The sequence below is a fragment of the Phialemonium atrogriseum genome (assembly GCF_030411735.1).
Source record: "Phialemonium atrogriseum strain 8032-3 unplaced genomic scaffold QBC33scaffold_41, whole genome shotgun sequence".
Lineage (NCBI taxonomy): Eukaryota > Fungi > Ascomycota > Sordariomycetes > Cephalothecales > Cephalothecaceae > Phialemonium > Phialemonium atrogriseum.
This window is the reverse complement of record NW_026848178.1, coordinates 112,591-129,014: the sequence shown is the minus strand read 5'-3', so window position 1 is coordinate 129,014 and position 16,424 is coordinate 112,591. Positions and strand designations below refer to the sequence as shown.

Below are 16,424 nucleotides of genomic sequence, written 5' to 3'. Positions count from 1 at the left end.
CTGGCATCTAATCGGCGATATGCAAGGTCCCATCCACAACTCCGAAGATGGTAGTGGCATCACTATGAAGGCGAGATTGGCCTGACCGTCCAGATTCTTACAGTGCCGATTGCAGATCTTGTCGGTCATCTCCGCAGCGCGGTAGAAGCAGTCGACAAAGAGGGTCGATGATGGCGACTTGTCAGACGCAAAGATGGATGTGGTGCGGAAGAGGGTTAAGCTGTTGACCCACTTCCCCGAAGCTAATAATCGGATGCTGTGCTCTACTTCGGTCGAAGAAGGAGCATAGGATTTGGCGTGAGTCGATTTTGTACATCGATGGGGGGTACAGCAAGTTGAGAGACTTCTCCGCGTTAGCTTTGACTATGGTAGTCGTCGAGATGTCCCGTCATACATATGTCTGAGTCGATTTGTTCTGCCTTGAGAGTCCTAGTCATGGGGATGCCTCTATCTTTGGCAGATACGGATGGCTCTGCCTGAACTGTTGCCAGTTCTAAAGGGCGGGGAAGGGGGAGGAAATAGACTGGTTTGGAAGGCGGTTGAGTATACAAAGCCTGCTGCCAGATGCCAACCACGTCAAGGTCACAGAGCTACGGAGTTCCCCAATCGGTTTATCAGAGGCTAGTCAAGTCTATCAGCCCATCTAGCCATCCAAAAACGAAGGCGATTCCCTCCAGCCGCCAAGCAACTCAGATGGCAAGAGGGCGCCAGTAATAGGAGGCAATCATAGTTTCTCTTTTAGTAACATTTCCTGCTACAGCTGCAGGTTATAATTATTCCGTACAATAATACGTACGTACAGTACGGGGCTAACGAGGTGGCGGATACAATCCTCAGTCATCTTCACAATGGTACCCTAGATGCACATCAAACGTTCAATCCTCTATCCCTACATCGAACCAAACAAAGACACTAGTGGTTCACTGGCCAAAAGAGGTGTCCATCCAGTCATCAACCCCACGAGAACATCGACGACGAAATACAACCCGAGGAGCTTCCTGTATCGCCAATCACGACGCGATCATCTGTACTAGATCAACACCATGGATACTAGTGGGAAAGGTTCATAAGGGGACTTACCACACGGTTTTCTTAGTCGCATGTAAAGAATAGTTGCCATTCATGGTCGACAATAAGCAAGAGCGGGAGCATTATCACCAAACCCTATTACGACACCGAGGGCAAACGCACCGGATAATTCTACGCACGCCCAGACATGATATTCGAAATGTCGGTGCTTAGAGCCGAGTGGCATCAAAGAACCTGGGTTCTCCAGAAGCGAATCCTATCGCGTCGCATACTGTACATCACCAAAGATAGCTTCTATTTCTGGTGCCGGACAAGCAACCTGGTCCGGGGTGAAGATGGCAGCTGTGCCACTGTCACGGCCAGGAACTAGGGTTGAACAAACGCATGCCAGTAAAGTTGATCAGGCGCGAAGACCAGTGGGAATACACGGGCATCACGGGCATGGTCCCAATATACGCGAGATCGGGACTTACGCAGGGGGGTATATTGGTGTCTTCAGTATCGGAGCAAGACTTTTCAATCTTTCCCGAAAGGCTGAAGAGCGCGGAAACTTACTCTGATTCCAAACTGACAGGCAGACAGACAAGTTGACCGCCATCAAGAGACACATGCAAGTATACTCAGATGCACTGCGGGACAAGGCACGCGACGAGTGCCATTCTCTTTGGAATTTGGCAATGCGGGCCAACGTAATGCTGGGTTCATGGTTCCGACTTCAACAGACCCGTCGCCTATCGGGTGACGCCCGAGTACCCCTACGGCATATGGGATCTCACGAAGCAGCTCTTGTGGCGGAAGAAGACCGCAGGCAACGTGGAATATGGCGAGGTGTCGGCACCTTCATGGTCCTGGATGGCCTTGAAATCGTCCATAACTAATCCAAAGTTTGCTCTCCACGGCTATGCCACGGAAGCAACAGCAGAAATTGCCGAACCAGTGAGATACGACAAAATACTGTTGATCGGGGTGAAAAAGGAAGCATGGCGTCATGCCATAGGGATTACTGGACAAAGCATCGGGTAAGACGAGTTCTCCAAAGCCGTGAATGAACAAGAACTAGAGCTTTCGGCAAGAGACTCCTATTCAGTCATGATTTCAGCCCTGCCCGAGAAGAGGATCCTCCGTGTTCCGAAAGACAACCAGGTCGAGAATGTGAAAGAACTCACGCTCGGCAGACACATGACTCCCGTATACAAGCATCCCATGGAGAGCACACAGTCCTAGGAAAGCTTTACTCGCTATCTCCAGGAATGGATATGTGTCTGGGATCGAGCGCCAACAACCCAGCTGGCAGCGTATAACCCCATCTGTTCACAGCGCGGGACGGACTCGTCAGGAGACGAATACGGGCAGGAGATGATTGGATGGGGCTGCTTTAAGGAAGGGACTACTGCGGAATCCTTCCACGAACCGGTGCATGCGCTGTACGTCTCGTGCAACGAACCGGAGCTGAGGAATGCCCAGAACGATGTTGACGCGGTTAGAGTTAACCTTGCATATGGATATGCGCTTGACACGCTTTTGGAGGGGGTGAGCCACGGGGAATTGCTATATGGAATGCTCTTCTTGAGATTGGTATATAACAGACCGGGTACGTATAGAAAAGTTGGCATGGGACAAATCACTGAATCAGGCTGGCAAACAGTTTAAGAGGAGGGAAGAGGCACCATTTGTCCTGGTTTAGGTTACCCGGTGGGTAGGCATAGGACTCTGTAATTTTGCCGCGGAATGTGGGCTATCGAGGCTGATTGAACTGTTTAATCGGTTGCGATGTGGATGAAAAGAGGGACCAGACGTTAACGCTAGCGATGGGGAAGACATGACCATAATGGGAGACAAAGGGGAGGGAATGGCAGAAGGAAACCAGGAGAGGTAAAGATACAAGTGTCAAGAGAACAAGGAAGCAGACTATAGAGTTAGGAATAGAAACTGTTCATGAGAGACAATTATCTAATATTTGCACATTGGTCTAGATCGTCGCAGTGACTTTCCATGCTTGTACAGTACCGTACAGTACCATACACGCGAAGTGGTGAGCGGCCTTCGACTTCCCCACTCGGGCTCCTCGTATTGCCCCCAGGCCCCCAGGGATAGCCATGAAAGCCACTCTGAGAAAGGGTGGTAATGTGGTTTACGAACACGCCCGGGCATGCATGAGAAGGTCAAGCAAGCGGCCCAGTACCAAAAGGGAAAGGGAGGAGGGGTGGCGGACGAGCAGTCGAGGCCCCCTTAAGCGGCGTCCAAGGTCGAGAGAGCAATTAAATTTTCACGCAACAGTCCATGACTGAAATCATTTTCTAGCGCTTCGTAATCATTTTGCTATCAATGCTTACCATTCAGCGCTGCTAACAATGTAGCTTGTCAACTTCATATCTTCAATCTTCCTTCTCCAAGCCTAATATGTCCAGCATCCATGGTGGTTTGTTAGCCATAGCTGCTCTGTTTATTCCAGTGCCACGATTATGTCATACTTGAGGTTGTAGGTAGTACGAGTTGTTTCGATGGTATATTAGCTGGAACTTAGCATTGATCCACCATAATTACCTCAGATTGGTAGCCATCATAGTGTGCCCTTAGCTTTGTCAACAACGTCATACATCACCCTTGCCAACAGGCAATTGGCGACAGTGATATGGGGCTGGGTATTCATGACCACCGTCTCGATCTGCATCGCCGCATCCATGACCAAGATATGCGCCATCTATCTGATAGCAGGCGCTCCTCACTTCTGGTTCACAATGCTGTCGAATCCAAGGTACGCGATAATTGCCTCGTGGACAGGGTGGCTGAACCTGGGGAGATGCATAGGTACTTGAACAAATTCTGCCGGCAGAAAAAGGCGGTGGGAACTATTGAATTGACCGGTGCCAAAATTGGGCCGCTTCTGATGCCTTACATAATTGCAGGTTATCTACGGATCCGTAATTCGCAACAGGAACACAGCGCTTACGTTATCAGTCAGAAGACAGCTTCCGGAACTCTATTTTCTCTACTTGACTCACTTGCTCCCAACAATTTTTATCTCCTCGACAACCAAACTACGACAGATGCCCACGTCGGTGCGAGACGCCAAGTTGTCTTCCCGCGCATCAAACTACCCTTTTTCACTATGCCGTATCCTCTCGGCCCCATCATCAATGGCTCTGTGCCGCCCAGAGTCTCCATTCTCAAGTTCCGCGTCGGCGCACCTACTCTCCACCCTCTCCCGCTGAAATGCACGTGGGACGACGTTTGCGCCACTCTCGACAAGTACTTTGGGGACAGATTCGTGGAGAAAGCGCGAGAGGTTCTATCGAGGAACAACATCCTGTATCGCAAAGTCGAGCTCACTTCCCGCACCATCCATGGTGAATCATCCAAATCCAATGCCCGGCCCATTATCTTCATTGTCGCCGACTGGTCCGACAGCGCCCGATACGTCTGGCCACGGATTGTCCTGGCAGTCAAGGAATACGTCGATTCCGAGATTGCAAAGAACACTCAGCTCAGCCACATCTCCGTCCATGTCGAGATGGTCGCGCCGGAGTTGACCATGCGCAAGTACCTCTCCCCAGTGCCCAACGACAAGACGCTCCCTGGCTTAGAGCGAGACTGGCCTATGATCAAGACGAGAGTGCGCGAGATGCTGGAGAGTGCCCCGGCGACATCCTCACACATCACGGCCATCTGTCTCTTCCGACTTGGATACGATCCACACCATACGGAAAACCCCAAGACGGTCTACGTCTCTGTCGACTACGAGTCAAACGAAGAGGGTTGGGCTGTGCTGGTGGACCGGATCCAAGCATATCTCAACACGCTGAGGCATGACCTCCACTTTCACATCGAACACAACGCCATGAACCGTTTCGCCTTCCCCCTGGTCGCGTTAGACCTTGACGACTACGAGAGGAAGGACAGGGAGCAGCGCTTCAACTTCGACATTAGGCGGCGATACGAGGAGAAGGTCAACCTCGGCGAAGACATCTGCGCCGCCCAGTATATCCTCCGGGACGACAACCGGAAATGCTGCCCCACCACCGGAACCCTGGGTTGTTACCTGGGGATCAAGTCGAAGCGATACCCAACCTGGACGACCATGGCCCTAACAAACTACCATATCGTCCGACCCACCATCAAAGGCTTCGAACTCGGCACCAAGCCCAAGGCCGCCACTCCTACCACCACCAGCAGCGGCACGAGATCCAAACTCAAGCCCCCCAGAAAAGGCACCGACCTCTGGAACGCCGACCTCAAAGGCATCACCCCCTCCACCGCGGCCACCCGCGCCCCGATCGAACACCCCGCCCGCGCAAAGCACAACTTCGCCATCGAAGGCCTGCGCGCCGCCCGCAAAGCCCAGGGCCAGAACTCGGATGACGACGACGAGGCCACGCTCGCCTGGCTCGCCGGCCTGGACGCCGAGCTGGCCACCAAGCTCGCCTTCTTCGATCGGGGGATGAACAAGTTCGGCACCGTGTATGCCGGCTCCGGATACAACCGGCGCACGCCGACGACGAACCACCGCCTGGATTGGGCGCTGGTGGAGCCGTTGGGGAACCGGGTCGGAGGGAATGTCCTGCCGGATGAGAGGGCCTGGAAGGGCAAGACGGCGCTGGAGTTGATGCCGCTGGTGGCGACTTTTGGGAAGACGTTGAGGGCTCCTCCGCCTGAGGGGGAGGGATCGCTTGGGGAGCTGACGCCGGAGGACCTGGTGTACAAGGTTGGGGCGAGTACGGGGGCTACGGTGGGCGTGTTTAGCAAGGTGAAGAATGACTGCTCGGTTGCGGAGGATAGGTATGTGGGCAGGGGTTTCTCGGAGGAGTATGTCTTCATCGGCCGGTGTAACGCCAACGTCAATTCGGACGTGCGGTTTGCTGATATTGGGGACTCGGGGGCAGTGGTTTTTGACAAGAGGGGCAGGGCGCTGGGGGTGGTGTTTACGGGACAGACGCCCCAGCAGGCTGGCTCGGATGGGTATTGCTTTGTGACGCCTATCGAGGACGTCTTTCGCGATATCAAGGAGTTTTCGAAGGGGGATATCACGGATATTAGAATTGCTGGGACGTGATGGTTGGGGGAAGGCGTGTATGATAGTGTATTGTTTTTTCATGGCGTTGGGGTTTATTAGCTGGTGGTCCAGCCTCGATACCCTTTTAGCTACAGAGCTCTTACGCAATGGTAACTTCACTTGCGTCAAAATTGCAACCTGGAACACAGAGCTGTGTCATTAGACCCTGCTGTTGTGCTTGATAGGCGCATCTAGTGTCGGACTGTTAATCACGCGTATGTAATAAAACCTAAATAGGAGATGCTGGAGGGCACAGACAAGAGTCTGACAAAACGTTGCCAGCTGAGAAAGAGCAGGAGAAGAAAATTGCCCCCAAGGGCCGCAACATATACCTGCGCGCGACATGTATGATGAGCGGTAAAACGAGACTAGGCAGAAAGGGTGAATCTGGGCCTGTGGGCGAGCTTTGTTTCTATGCAGGTTTATAGCTCATAGAAAATCAGGGGCCAAAACTAGACACCAGGCACCGAAATTCGACCACAGAGCCAATAGCGGACACCAGCCCGACAAGCGGCCCGAAGTTCCGCAAGAAGGGCATCAAGATAATACGCTGGCTAATATATACTGGAGACTATTGTGTGTTACAATAATGGCTTCGTAAAAGGTGGAAGGGAAGTAACGTTAGATGTTGAAGGTCTTGGATACTATCTCTGGCTTGCTCGTAGATTCCTCGTCTAGCTCACCTCGTGAGGTCACATCTCCCGCATTAGCCAGCTTAAGGTCGTCCAAATTGTTGTAATTCCGTAAATAAGAAGCCAACGGTCATTTCTATGCTCATCAAGCTATCGACTAACTACCTGCACTGTCTAGTCAAGATCCCGGTCTTCCAATGCATTCTGGATATGTACTAACGGTGGATGTTGTAGGGTATCCTTTCTGCCGCGCGAGCAAAGCTCTGTTTCACTGCCATCTAATCCCTGGAGTTCGACGTATGCTATCGCTAGCTAAGTCTTGCCTATTCCGCCGAGGCCCTGCTTTTCCACCGAGGCTCTGCAGGATAGCGGTACGACGTCCCCCATGTAACGCGGCGTGGGCATTGGGGTGGTGCGGCGCCCGCGGAGTCACGTGATCTGCCATATGCTAAGCTATCACGTGGTAGAGCTTCCATATAGCATGGTGTACTTAGTAATGCCTTACTTGCAAGTAACCAAGTCAAGTTGGGAAATATCCAAGTAAGGCGAGTTGGATAAGGGCCAAGTCAAGTGAGAGGGCTGACTTGGTTGAACTTGACTTATGCTAAACGCTGCGTGCTTCCGGTGTGCGCGGAGACACTGGTTGGGGCTCACGTGCATTATCACGTGGAGACTGTCGTTTTTGTCTCGCACACTAATTAGCGGACCAACCTTGTTCCGCCCCGAACCTCCTTGTAGCTTAGGTAGGTAGAGGTGGTTCCACGTTTTGCGCAGTTGTGGCTGTGGCAGTTGCGGCTGTGCAGCCTACCCCGCAATTTTGCCTAACAAGCTGGATTGCGAGGCTCTCTTGTGAGCCTGACACTTGTGACAATGACAATGTCGAGCTGAGCTACTGAGAAGCAAGGACTGGCAGCGACTCCATCACGGCTGTCGACCTTGTCCGCCCAGGTCCAGCCCAGATTCGCGTGCCAGTCTACTGGCAAGTTCGGTATGTATGCTGTCTACGAGGCCGCTGTTCGATGGATGCTAACACTTCTGATTTCACAGGTGCGAGCCCCTTGACCGTCCAAGACTCCTATCCTCGCCGAAATGGATCCCCTCAGCATAACCGCAAGCGTCATATCCGTTCTCGAACTGTCCGCTAAGGTTGTCAAATACATAAACTCGGCCGCCGGTGCGACGAAAGAGAGAAAACGCCTTCGCGAGGAGCTGCGAGCATGCGAAAACATCCTCCAACAACTCAAAGATGAAGCAGATGATTCGGAAGAGGGCAAGGCGTGGTTGGAGACAATCAAAGCCCTCGAGAGCCCTGAGGGACCGCTGGGCCGTCTGCGGGTTATCTTGCGCAAGGTTGAGGCCAAGCTCCAGCCTCGAGAGGGTCTAGGGAGAGCATTCGCAGCTCTGAGATGGCCATTCAACGCGCAGGAGATAAAGGAGATCTTTGCCGCGATTGAGCGTGAAAAGTCTCTGTTGGGGCTGGCTTTGTCCAATAACTCCCGGAAACTGATGCAGGAAATCAAGAGGACTTCGAACGAGTATATGAGGCTGCTTACGAAGTTGACCCAGGCGATCGAGAGAAGTTCGCAAGCACTCGAAGATAATCTGGTGCTCCTTCAGACCTCGCAAACCTCCCTTCACGATGGCTTAGATAGGCTTCATCGTCGCCATGACGATCGAGGACTCCTTGAAGAAAGGCTGGCTATTCTCGATTGGTTGACGCCAATCAACTACGCTATGCAACAAAGCGGATTCATCAATCAGCGACAGAAAGGAACCGGCCAATGGCTCCTGGACTCAGTGGAGTTTAAGGCATGGGTGGAGACCGAGAAGCAGACGCTCTTCTGCTCAGGCATTCCGGGCGCCGGAAAGACGATTCTCGCATCGATTGTCGTCGACGAGCTTGCTACTCGCTTTGGAACTGACAAGAGCATCGGCATTGCATATGTCTATTGCAACTTTCGACGGCAAGACGAGCAGAAGGCTGAAGAACTCCTAGCAAATTTGCTAAAGCAGCTGGCTCAAGGCCAGCCATCTCTGCCAGAGTGCGTGAAGTCCCTCTACAATGCCTACAAGGATCAGCGGACCCGACCACCATCCGACAAGATTTCAGGAACCCTCCAATCTGTGGCTGCCATGTACTCGAGAGTTCTGATTATCATTGACGCACTTGACGAATGCAGCACATCTGATAACTGCCGCTCGATATTCCTTTCAGAGATATTTGCCCTCCAGACCATGTGTGGAGCAAATATCTTCGCGACGTCGAGATCTATTCCAGAGATCACTGCCAAGTTTAGTCTGGGCATGTCGGTGGAAATTCGTGCGAGCGATGACGACGTGAAGCGATATCTTCAAGGGCACATGAGTCAGCTGCCATCATTTGTCGAGCGGAACCAACAGCTCCAAGAAGAGATCAAAATCAAGATCTCAGAGGCAGTCGATGGGATGTAAGTCTTTAGGTTGATGTCTAGGGGAGGTGTTGTTACTGACTGTTTGTAGGTTTCTCCTGGCACAAATCTACCTTGACTCGCTTGAGGACAAGCTCACGCCAAAGGCTATGAAAAGGGCTTTGGAGCAGTTCCAGAAACAAAGCACAGCGTCACGCGAGGACGAGAAGCTCGAAGTACTAGCTCAGGCCTATGCCCAGGCAATGGAGAGAATCAACAGGCAGACACAGGGGCGGCAGGACCTTGCTAAGAAAGTTCTGGCATGGATTACGTGCGCCAAGCGACCGCTGACGACGTCAGAACTCCAGCATGCCCTTGCGGTGGAAGTCGGTGAACCAGAGCTTGATGAAGATAACCTTCCGGAGGTTCAAGACATGGTCTCGGTGTGTGCAGGATTAGTCACGGTCGACGAAGACGGAGCAAGTGGCGTCATCCGGCTGGTCCACTACACAACGCAAGAATACCTCGAGCGAACGAAAAGCCATTGGTTCCCAAATGCGGAGAACGATATTACGCAGACCTGCATTGCATATCTCTCATTCAGCGAGTTCGAAAGTGGCTTTTGTCAGACAGACGATGAGTTTGAGGAGCGACTACACTCGAACAATCTTTACGGTTATGCTGCAAGATATTGGGGACGTCATGCTCAGTCGGCTTGGACCCTTGGGGAGGAAGTCACTGACCTTCTCGAGAACCAGGCCAAGGTTGATGCATTGAGCCAGGCATTGCTCGCGGTTGGGCACCGAGTGCATTCAAATTACAGCCAAAGTGTTCCGAAACGTATAACAGGGTTACATCTAGCTGCTTATTTCAACCTCGAGGAAGTAGCAAATGCCCTGTTGGAGCGAGGCTCTGGTCCAGATTTGAAAGACACTTACAATCGTACACCACTATTGTGGGCCGCTGAAGAGGGCCACGAAGCAGTCCTCGAAATCCTGCTCTGCAAGGGTGCTGGAGCCAACTTGAAAGATGGATTTGGCCGGACACCACTTTTCTGGGCTGCTCGCCAGGGAAACGAGACGATCGTGAAGATGTTGCTCGAGAAGGACGTTGACCCGGACCAGAAAGATGAGGACGGCGAGTCCCCACTAGGAGCTGCGGCTTACCGCGGGCATGAAGCGGTTGTCAAGCTCCTGCTTGAAAAGGCTGTCGACACTGATGCTAGCTCCCGGTTCGAAGACACACCGCTGTCGTGGGCTGCTTACCAAGGGCATGAGAGAGTCGTCAAGCTCCTGCTTGAGAACGGCGCCGACCCCAACCGGAAGAATTTTTATTATCAAGCGGCGTTGGGGGTTGCAGCAAAGCAGGGGCATGAGACTATCGTCAAACTCCTTCTTGAAAATGGCGCGTACCCGGATGTTATAGATTTTGATAATCGGACGCCACTATCATATGCCGCTGGAAATGGCTATGATACGATTGTCAAGTTACTTCTTGCCGACTACCGAGTCAATCCGGATTCTTACGACGACGGCGGCATGACCCCATTGTCGTGGGCAGCCCAGTCGGGACACGATACTATTGTCCAAATACTGCTTGCCGATAAGAGGGTAGATCCAGAGTCTAAAAACCAGTGGGATCGGACACCACTGTGGTTAGCGACGGCGAATGGGCACTTGGAGGTGGTGAAGCTGCTCCTCGCGAAGGGAGTTCGGTTGGAAGCCAAGGGCGATGAGGAGAGGACGACGGTGTTATCATGGGCGTCTGTGCAAGGACATGACAACATTGTCGAGTTGTTCCTGAAGGAGGGATGCGACCCGAGCACGACAGACAAATTCGGCTTGACACCGCTATCATTCGCGGCAGCTACAGGACGCAAAGCCGTTGCCAAGCTGTTGCTTCCCGATGGCCAAACTTATCCGGATTCTAAAGACAAGTGGGATGGGACGCCGCTATTGTGGGCTATCGTGAATGGTCATACATCCATTAGCGAATTTCTTGTTGAAAAGGGGGCTAAGATGCCACTAGGAGGCGAGTGGAACTTGCGACCGCTCTTGGCGGCGGCACTGGATGAGAATAAGGAAGCTGTCGAGTTACTCTTCTCGGACACTGCCATCGATCTATTAATATCGTGTATCGGCGAAAGGGATCCAGGAATGCTCGAAAGCCTCTATCAAAAACACCCACACTGGCGCTACAGAGATTAACGAGATTGGTATCACTATTTTCCTTAGTAATAGAGCGTCATATGGCTGCACCTTGGCACTTTTGGAGGGCAAAAGTGTATTCACAGGATAGGATTTTCTCTTGAACCACCAAATTCAGGTACCTTCTAAGCAAAGTGCGTAGCGCGATGTGCGAAACTCTAAGTCAAAGTGATTCATTATCCGTCCGCGAAGCTAAATTGGTGGTATCTTACACGTGGGTGTTCGTGAATCGGAAGATTCGAAGTTCGCCAGAAACGGCCGGGACTAGTGTGCTGCTTCCAGCACCACGATATCCAAGCTACATCTGAGTTTGTGTCATTGCCACCTCATCCCTACAGAGTCTAGGCACGCTCACATGTACAGATTACGCAAGGCCTTACATATCAGCAAATCGACACAAGCTTAATCATTATAAAGTTCCTAGGCAGATCTGGGGAGCTTGATATTCATGCGTGACATGAGGATACCTGGTAGCAGGGTTTCCTACCAAAATCCCAAAGCTCGTCAAGCTATAGTACAAGCCAAACCCAGTCCCTGATTCGCCTATGTCAGGCCACAGCTCGACAAATGCTAACATTAGAAGCAAACAAGCCATATGAAACACCAAAGATGAAGATCCCGACCAGCAAACGGGGATTATACCGCAAGAACATGACGAACGCCAGGTTGTTAACAGAGCCGAAGTTATTCCCGACAACTCCCAGAAAGCTTCGTCCAAAGATCGACCCTGTGCTTATGACATAGAGGATGCCAAAGGTGAGGGTGGTTGAGACGTAAAGATACTGTTTGGCATATGAGAGACGACGTAATGGAACGGAATGTAACGACTCGTGAAGCTGAAGAAGAGAGAGAACCAGGTTGATAAAGACGGACTTCCTATTGCCAACGACACTCAAATCTAGCATGGCGCGCAACATGCGCCGTCCTACTAGGTCCGATCGAGGCTAGAGCACGAAGGATAAAAATAATATTGTAAGGGCAACAAGTGTCATGACTCTAAATGCCCAGCTAGACCCAAAAGACTCCAATGCCGCTTTGAAAATGACTGGAATCACTGCACCCCCAAAGACACCACTGTTGGCCAGTATGCCTAGTGGCAAGAAGCCGCTAGACCGCCGTGAACTACTGCGATAATGGCCACACTCGGCAGAAAGAGACATCCAGAGCCGAGCCCCATCTTGCGTTCATTGCGCTTAATATCTACGACGAAAGCGGAAGGATGCGGATGGAATGCACGAGGGCCTTGGTTTATCGAGATTTCACGAGCAGCAAGTGCTGAGCAAAGAGGAGGAGAGAGGCGGACACTGGGTAAGCGGAGAAGGGGGAACAGAGGCAGTAGAGGAGCGAAGGACGCGAGCGGAGGAGGGGAGGAAGTGAGCATGTCGCTGTGAAGTGTGCATTTGACAGCAAGGTAAATCAACAATGCTCACTTATATTAATCGGAAGGACAATTTCACTGTCCAAGGGAAGCTAGAGGAATGTTCACCCTAGCCGTACGCCTTCCATCAATCTCTCCGTCCACCGGCTAGTATGCGGCAGCCTACAGTTTGTGCAGGGCAGAATGAAGTCCAGGAAGGCAGATTGTTCCCTTGTAGTTGAGAGTTCCGTAGGTCACCGAGGGGGGGGGGGGGAGCCTCTGTTCAAGCCTTAAGGGAGATGACGACAGTTGGGTTTTAGCTTGCGCGCGTCTAAGAATCACAACGTCAATATACTAGACCTTTGTTGGCGGTGCTTCGAATTTAGAACCGCATCCTTTACCTGCTGCGTTCCGATGTGCAGACAAGGTCCATCCAAGCCCCTTTTCACAGTTGCGTTAATACCTAGAATGGCATTGATTCCTTCGCATAACCTCCTCGATGCACTCAGCCCTCGGCCAACATCTTTGCGCAGCCCCTAGGTCCTCCCATCATGGCGTGAAGTCGCGCCACATCAGTGCCATAATTAATCTGTTCCTTCACCATCGCCGCCACTCCCTGGATCCTAGTCGCACAGTAAACATCCTCTCTGTCTACCCCAAGTATAATGACAAACCGACATCCCAGTAGCATCTCCAAAACCAGCAATACAGCCAACCCCCTCAAGCCTCGCTCATCTTCTGAGAGTGGCGGTAGAATGGCGGCAGCGGCTCCAGCTTCTGGCGGAGGACCCACGTCCTAAAGTGCCAGACAGCATTCCTTATCTGGTAAGCCATGTGCTTCCTAGTACTGACACTGAAGACCTGGTCGAGCTCCTCAAGGGTAAGGGCCTTCGTCTCGGGCACGAACAGCAGGATCAGGAACCACAAAATGACGCACCAGGCGGCGTACCAGCCAAAGCCGCCCTGCGGCTTGAACACGGTCAGCATGCGCGGCCAGGTGAAGGAGATGATGAAGTTGAAGCACCACGTGGTGGCGGTCGCCCACGACATGCCCACGTCGCGGATGTGCACGGGAAACGCCTCGGCGCTGTAGGTGAAGGGGACGGGGCCCTCGCCGGGGGAATAGAACACCTCGAAGAGGTACATGCCCGTCGTGACCATGGCGACCTTGGTGCGGTTGCCCGTGGCGAAGAAGGACATGCCCGTCCAGAGGAGGAAGATGGCCAGGAAGGGGAAGGTGAAGAGCAGGAGGTTGCGGCGGCCCCAGCGGTCGATTGTGAAGAGGGCGGGGATGGCGAACACCCAGTTCAGGATGCCGGTGCCCATGGAGGCTAGGAGGGCCGAGTTGGTCGAGTAGCCCGACTCGATGAAGATGGTGGTGCTGTAGTAGGCGATGATGTTCACCCCGCAGAACTGCTGGCCGAACATGACGATCCATGTGGCCAGGGTCGCTCTCCGGTTTCGAGGCACGCTGAAGAGCTCGAAGAACTGCGTGAAGAGGTTCTTCCCCTTGTTGATCTCGCGCTCAAGCTCGACGCCGACGTATGTGTAGTAGCAGTCGCGTGCCGCCTGGATGTTGGAAAACCGAAGCCGCTGGAAGGAGTGGAACGCCTTGGCGACCTTGTTGTGTTGTATATACCATCTGTGACAAGGGACGTTAGAAACAGATGCTTCCACAGGACTGCGTGGGCTCGGGCTTGGGGGGTTGAGAATTGGCTTACCTGGGGGATTCTGGGCAATAATAAACCTGCGCGCAGACAATCAGCGGGAGCACCACAGTGCTTCCGAGCATCAGACGCCAGCCCAAGCTGGGGTCAATGCCGGTGGCGGGCCCGAAGCAACTACATCGTTGTCAGCGAATGGCCCAAATTGCCGAGAAAATAATGAGAAAATGCAGCCTTACACTCCCATGATGTTACCAAGCATAATACCAAAAGCAGTCCACATTTGCCATTCTGTCCGCGCACCGTTTAGCTACCCGCTTTGTTCACCGTTGAGCAAAGGAAAACTCACGCATGACCAACGCACCCCGAATCGGGGCCGGAGTACACTCGGCGGCGTAGACGGGCACAGTGGAGGACTTTGGCCCGATTCCGAACCCGAGGACGAACCTCGCGATGAACAAGTTTACCCAGCTGTTCGCGACGCCCTCCCAGATGGACGCCACGGCGGCCACGAAGCACGAGACGAAGATGGTGCCCCGGCGACCCAGCACTTTATTGAGCGGCTCGTTCAACCAGCAGCCGATGAGGGCGCAGCACAGGTAAGGGGCGCCCACGACCAAGCCGGTAAGGCTCTCCTGCATGCTCTTGGAGAAGCGCGTGACCCCGGGCCCCGCGATATCCAGGTCCTTGAGGTACAGCGCCTGCGCGCCGTTGTTGACCGTCTCGTCCATGCCCTGCACGGCCGCGGCGAGCGAGCACATGATGCACAGCCAGTACAGCGTGAAGGGCTGGGACCAGCGGTGCGTGTGCTCGCGCTCGATGACCTCCTTGTCGGCCGCGGAGAGCTCGGGCAGGTCGGCGTAGTCGCGCGGGTTCTGCGCCACTAGAGCGCCCTTGCGGAAGTCGGAGATGTGGTCCATCAGCTCCCACTGCTGGCAGAAGGCCTCGACATCCGCGAGGAGCTCCTCCCGCGTCTTGCCGGCGAGCGGGTTCTCGAACACGGCTGAGAGCTGCTCAACGTCGCTGTTCGCTAGGGAGACGTGCCGGGGCTGCTGCACGTCCTCGACTTTTTGGGTGTCTGGTGACCCCTGATCTTGATCGTGATCGTGATTCGGCTTCTCCATCATGGGTGGCAAAAATCTCGTCGTCGTCCTTTATGGTAGGTGATGTTCTGGGCTGGGCGACCAGAGGGATGGGCTGGATATAAAAGCCGGGCCAGAAGCCTTCCTCCTCCTCCAGAAGAAACGCCCCAATTATTCCCCGCGTGCTCTGCCATCCCGACAATACGAGACGAGACGTCTCCAATTCGAACAACCTAACCTACGCCTCCACCCAGGGTAATTAATGTTAGCCTAAGACCTTCATTTTACAAACCTAGCGAATAGATACTGCTTACTCTTAAGTGGAGCTCGTGGCGTTGACGTCTCAAACTAACGTTTATTACTCTGGTGGAGGTGTACCTTCCTAAGCTTGCTAAGCTGGTTCAAAAGGCGGGAACCCTGTCAGCCTATGTGCCCGGAAGTGGGGAGCCATGCTTCTTCCGGCGGATGTGGCCGTCAGTTTGCGCAATACATCAGCACTAGTGGCCAAGTTTCCTACGCACCAGCGTCGCCGGAAACGTCATGCCGCATGGGGCCCAATAATTTGCATGCCGGCTGGCCGGTTCTCTCGGGAGAGAAGTGGAGAATATTTTATTCCCCGGCTAGTGCGAAGGTAGTGCGAAGGAAGGAAGCGTCATCTGCATGGAAATGCGGGTCTTGGGAATGCCAACAACGAACAAGGCTGAATTTTTGTGGCAAATGCCGTGTTATTTCCCACTACCGAAGCTAGTTGTCCCAACGCCGTACTTCTCATAGATCTATCTATGTAGCCAAGCGAGCCAAGGTAGCCAAGCCTTACCATAGTACTATGTAGGTATTCACATTTTTTGTGCGACAAAGTCGGGGTCTGTGATGTTTGCAGATCTTATGTAACATAACCGTGTTCAATTGGTCGCGTTGCGAGGGATCAGCAAGCAAACGCGCGGAGAGAAACAGTTTCATGCTGATCAGTGAGTGATCCACAAAATCCCCACCTCTCTCGGCCTCAAAAAAACAGC

The 16,424-nt window shown here is 53.0% G+C and overlaps 3 protein-coding genes across 3 annotated transcripts; 2 read left to right on the top strand and 1 right to left on the bottom strand.

Moving 5' to 3' along the window:
- Positions 1 to 4,053: 4,053 nt before the first annotated feature.
- Positions 4,054 to 6,130, top strand: QBC33DRAFT_551924 (uncharacterized protein). Its single transcript, XM_060429248.1, has one exon. It carries the CDS (start codon positions 4,139 to 4,141, stop codon positions 6,077 to 6,079), a length of 1,941 nt encoding a protein of 646 aa, XP_060278672.1. The 5' UTR covers positions 4,054 to 4,138; the 3' UTR covers positions 6,080 to 6,130.
- A 1,429-nt stretch (positions 6,131 to 7,559) lies between these two features.
- On the top strand, positions 7,560 to 11,371 carry QBC33DRAFT_481443 (ankyrin repeat-containing domain protein). The gene is made up of 3 exons (XM_060425354.1): positions 7,560 to 7,699; positions 7,759 to 9,158; positions 9,211 to 11,371. The coding sequence occupies exons 2-3, from the start codon at positions 7,801 to 7,803 to the stop codon at positions 11,303 to 11,305; spliced, it is 3,453 nt and encodes a 1,150-aa protein (XP_060278671.1). The 5' UTR covers positions 7,560 to 7,699; positions 7,759 to 7,800; the 3' UTR covers positions 11,306 to 11,371.
- Positions 11,372 to 12,962: 1,591 nt separating this feature from the next.
- On the bottom strand, positions 12,963 to 15,718 carry QBC33DRAFT_551921 (uncharacterized protein). Its single transcript, XM_060429247.1, has 4 exons — positions 14,676 to 15,718; positions 14,566 to 14,617; positions 14,384 to 14,503; positions 12,963 to 14,304 (listed from the first exon to the last, which is right to left on the bottom strand). The coding sequence occupies exons 1-4, from the start codon at positions 15,451 to 15,453 to the stop codon at positions 13,383 to 13,385; spliced, it is 1,872 nt and encodes a 623-aa protein (XP_060278670.1). The 5' UTR covers positions 15,454 to 15,718; the 3' UTR covers positions 12,963 to 13,382.
- Between the last annotated feature and the right edge of the window lie 706 nt (positions 15,719 to 16,424).

What these genes read in the sequence shown, in the direction of transcription:
- QBC33DRAFT_481443 (XM_060425354.1), top strand. Translation starts at nt 7,801, where the DNA reads ATGGATCCCCTCAGCATAACCGCAAGCGTCATATCCGTTCTCGAACTG. An exon ending in TCAGAGGCAGTCGATGGGAT is followed by an intron (nt 9,159 to 9,210) that starts GTAAGTCTTTAG and finishes GACTGTTTGTAG; the next exon opens with GTTTCTCCTGGCACAAATCT.
- QBC33DRAFT_551924 (XM_060429248.1), top strand. Translation starts at nt 4,139, where the DNA reads ATGCCGTATCCTCTCGGCCCCATCATCAATGGCTCTGTGCCGCCCAGA.
- QBC33DRAFT_551921 (XM_060429247.1), bottom strand. Translation starts at nt 15,453, where the DNA reads ATGATGGAGAAGCCGAATCACGATCACGATCAAGATCAGGGGTCACCA. An exon ending in TCGGGGTGCGTTGGTCATGC is followed by an intron (nt 14,618 to 14,675) that starts GTGAGTTTTCCT and finishes GTGCGCGGACAG; the next exon opens with AATGGCAAATGTGGACTGCT. An exon ending in TATTGCCCAGAATCCCCCAG is followed by an intron (nt 14,305 to 14,383) that starts GTAAGCCAATTC and finishes CCCTTGTCACAG; the next exon opens with ATGGTATATACAACACAACA.